The 3,007-nt window shown below is 11.8% G+C and overlaps 1 protein-coding gene across 1 annotated transcript, besides 6 other annotated features; it reads right to left on the minus strand. All coding sequences in view use genetic code 6, as the record gives it.

Annotated features, from left to right (window-relative positions):
• Window positions 1-395: 395 nt before the first annotated feature.
• Window positions 396-586, minus strand: IMG5_045270 (hypothetical protein; the record flags this gene model as incomplete). The annotated part of the gene is made up of 1 exon (XM_004037629.1): window positions 396-586. A coding segment is annotated over one exon (191 nt), but the record flags the coding sequence as incomplete, so codon positions are not given.
• Window positions 587-633: 47 nt separating this feature from the next.
• Window positions 634-675: a microsatellite.
• A 122-nt stretch (window positions 676-797) lies between these two features.
• Window positions 798-835: a microsatellite.
• Window positions 836-870: 35 nt separating this feature from the next.
• Window positions 871-910: a microsatellite.
• Window positions 911-998: 88 nt separating this feature from the next.
• Window positions 999-1,037: a microsatellite.
• A 373-nt stretch (window positions 1,038-1,410) lies between these two features.
• Window positions 1,411-1,454: a microsatellite.
• A 1,413-nt stretch (window positions 1,455-2,867) lies between these two features.
• Window positions 2,868-2,920: a microsatellite.
• Window positions 2,921-3,007: the final 87 nt, after the last annotated feature.

Below are 3,007 nucleotides of genomic sequence, written 5' to 3' on the forward strand. Positions count from 1 at the left end.
ATCAATTTTTTTATAAATTTATATTTTTTTAATATTATTTTTAATGATAATTTTTTTCAAAAAATATTTTTAAAATATACAAATATAAAATTTAATTATTTTATGAAACTATTAATAATTTTATTTATTTATGAATCATATTTTGTTCTTAAAAATATATTTACATACATATTTTGTAATTTAAAAAAATAATAGTGAAATTTTAAAAATAAAGATGTTTTTTTTTCAATAATAATAAATATTAAGAAAAAAAAATTATAAATTAAACATTTAATAAAATAATATATAAAAAAAATTATATTTTTATATATAATGTGTTAAATGTTTAATAAATATAGTTTTTTAAAATGTTTTATATATTTTAATTTATTATTATTGCTTTATTAAAAATATACATATTAAATATTTGAAAATTTATATAAAATTCATCGTAAATTAAATAATATATTTTACAACTTAAATAATGAAAAAAAATATAATATTAAAGATTTATAATTTAAAACTGATGATAAATATATTAATAATTTATATATATATTTAAAAATGTTTATAAAAATTAAATTGAAAATGCTAATGTAAATTATTACTATATATATGTTTTTCATTCATATAAAAGTATAATGAAATATAAATTATATATATATTATATATATATATATATATATATATATATATGTATTATTTTTAAAAAAAAAATATTATATTAAATTTATAGTAATATATTTACCTTATATTTAATAAAAATCATATTTTTTTTTAAAAAAAAATATGAATGTTTTATTTAAGATTTTATTTTCATTTATTTTTATATAAATAATTTTTTTTATTAAAAATTAGTATTAATTATTTATATCTTCATAAATAATTAGTTTTAATTAAATATAAAAAATTTATTTAAGATATAAGAAATAAAAAATATAATTTTATTAATATTAACCTTAAATTTATTTAAATATATTATGAAAAAAAAAATATATTAAAAATTAACAAAAATATAAATAAATAATAATAGTATAAATAAAATAAGTAAAAATAATTTTAGATTTGTAATTTTTTATAATTAATATTATTTTTTATAATTAATTAAAATAAAAAATATCTAATTAAAATTTACTAATATAAATATTAATTAAGGTATTTTATTTTTCTATATATATAATTTTTATGATTTTTAATAATAAAACTATTATATATTTTGAAATTAAAAAAAGCTATATAAAATAAAAATAATAAAATAATCTATAAATAAAATGTATAAATTTACAAAAATATAAAAAAATAAAAAATAAAAAAAAAAATGTATATATTATGTTAATATTAATAATAAATAATAATATGAGATAAATATTTTTAAAATTAAAAGGGCCTAAAAAAATATTTAAATAAATACGTATATAAAATATTTACTTTATAATTAAATAAAATTATGTAATTAATATAAATTAAATAATTAACAATATATAGAAAAATATAAAATAATTTATATTTTTTTTTAATCTTTAAATTGTATGGTATTTGTTAATATTTAATATATATCCAAAAAATAACGAGATTAAATTATTTATATATTAAAAGTTTTATAATTAATTATTTTATATGTTTTTCGAATATCATTAAAATAAAAATAAATATGAATTTTCATATACTATTTTTTTTTTTATTTAATTAATAATTTATCGTAAATATTCAAGTTTTCTTCATTTGTTAATATATAATTATATTTTAATTTTATTTTTTATTTATATAATTAGTGAATAATAATTATATTTATTAAAAAAAATGAATAACATTTTTATTATTAATATTAATATATTTTAATTAATTTTTCTTTTTTTACGTATCCATAAATATTGATTTTTTGAAACAAAGAGTATAAAATAAATAAATACTATAAAAATTTTCATAATTAATCTTAAAAAATAATAAATAATCTTATCTTTTTTCAATATACATGTTATAGAAAATAAAATTTAAAAAGAAATATTTAAATATAATTATTTGCATAAATATATATTTATATATATAATTGATTTTTTACTTAAAAAAATTAATAAAAATATAAATAAAAAAATATAATGTTTTAAAAACTAATTCTAATAAATATCTTAATATTTTTTGCTTTCGCAAATTTTTTAAAAACTTAAAATGTGTGCCCTTATGGATGTATATAATGTGATTAATCTGGAGAATGTTAATAATGTTAAGAAGGTTATTAATTAGATTAAGAAAGTAAATAATGCTTAGAAATCGCTACTAGAGTTCTAGATACTGAAAATAATTGTCTTCAAGGATGTGAATGCTCTGATTCTGGATAATGTTAAAGTTGTAAGGTGGGTTTTTATGATAATTAGGTAAATAATATAGGTTATAAATATGTAGAATGTCTTAGCTGTTAAACTTTATACGATAATTGTATAGAATGTAATAAGTACTAATGCATTGTATGTAATACTGGCTATTAATATTGTGGTTATAATAGAAAATGTATGGAAATTATCACGGATCCTAAACTATTAACTTGCGCTGAGGGATGTGATAGTTGTATTTATACAGGAAATTGTGATAAATGTTCTAAAGGCTATCATGAAGTAGTTAAATATGAACCAGAGGTTTATAGATATACATTATGTAAAAAAAGTTGTACTACTATTAGAAATTGTCTAGATTGTGAAGAAAATAATATATGCACAAAATGTGAGTACCCTTGTTATCTTGATACAGAGAAAAATTCATGTATATGATACTCTGATTTTGATAGACTTAAACTTAATGCTTAATACAATTATTAATAATAGAATAGGTTATTAAGGAATTCTTTTTTTTATTATTGGTTATATTTTATTAGGATTATTATATTAATTATCTAATTATTTTTAAGAATATTTATTTATATTTAAGTTAAGTATTTTTTAATTTTTAATATAATAATTATTTAATAATTTTTTTTTATTTTATTTTTACAAATATATAAATATTTATTAATTTTAAATAATATTAAATATAAAAA

The sequence above is a fragment of the Ichthyophthirius multifiliis genome, assembly GCF_000220395.1.
Source record: "Ichthyophthirius multifiliis unplaced genomic scaffold scaff_1120509249987, whole genome shotgun sequence".
Classification (NCBI taxonomy): Eukaryota; Ciliophora; class Oligohymenophorea; order Hymenostomatida; genus Ichthyophthirius; species Ichthyophthirius multifiliis.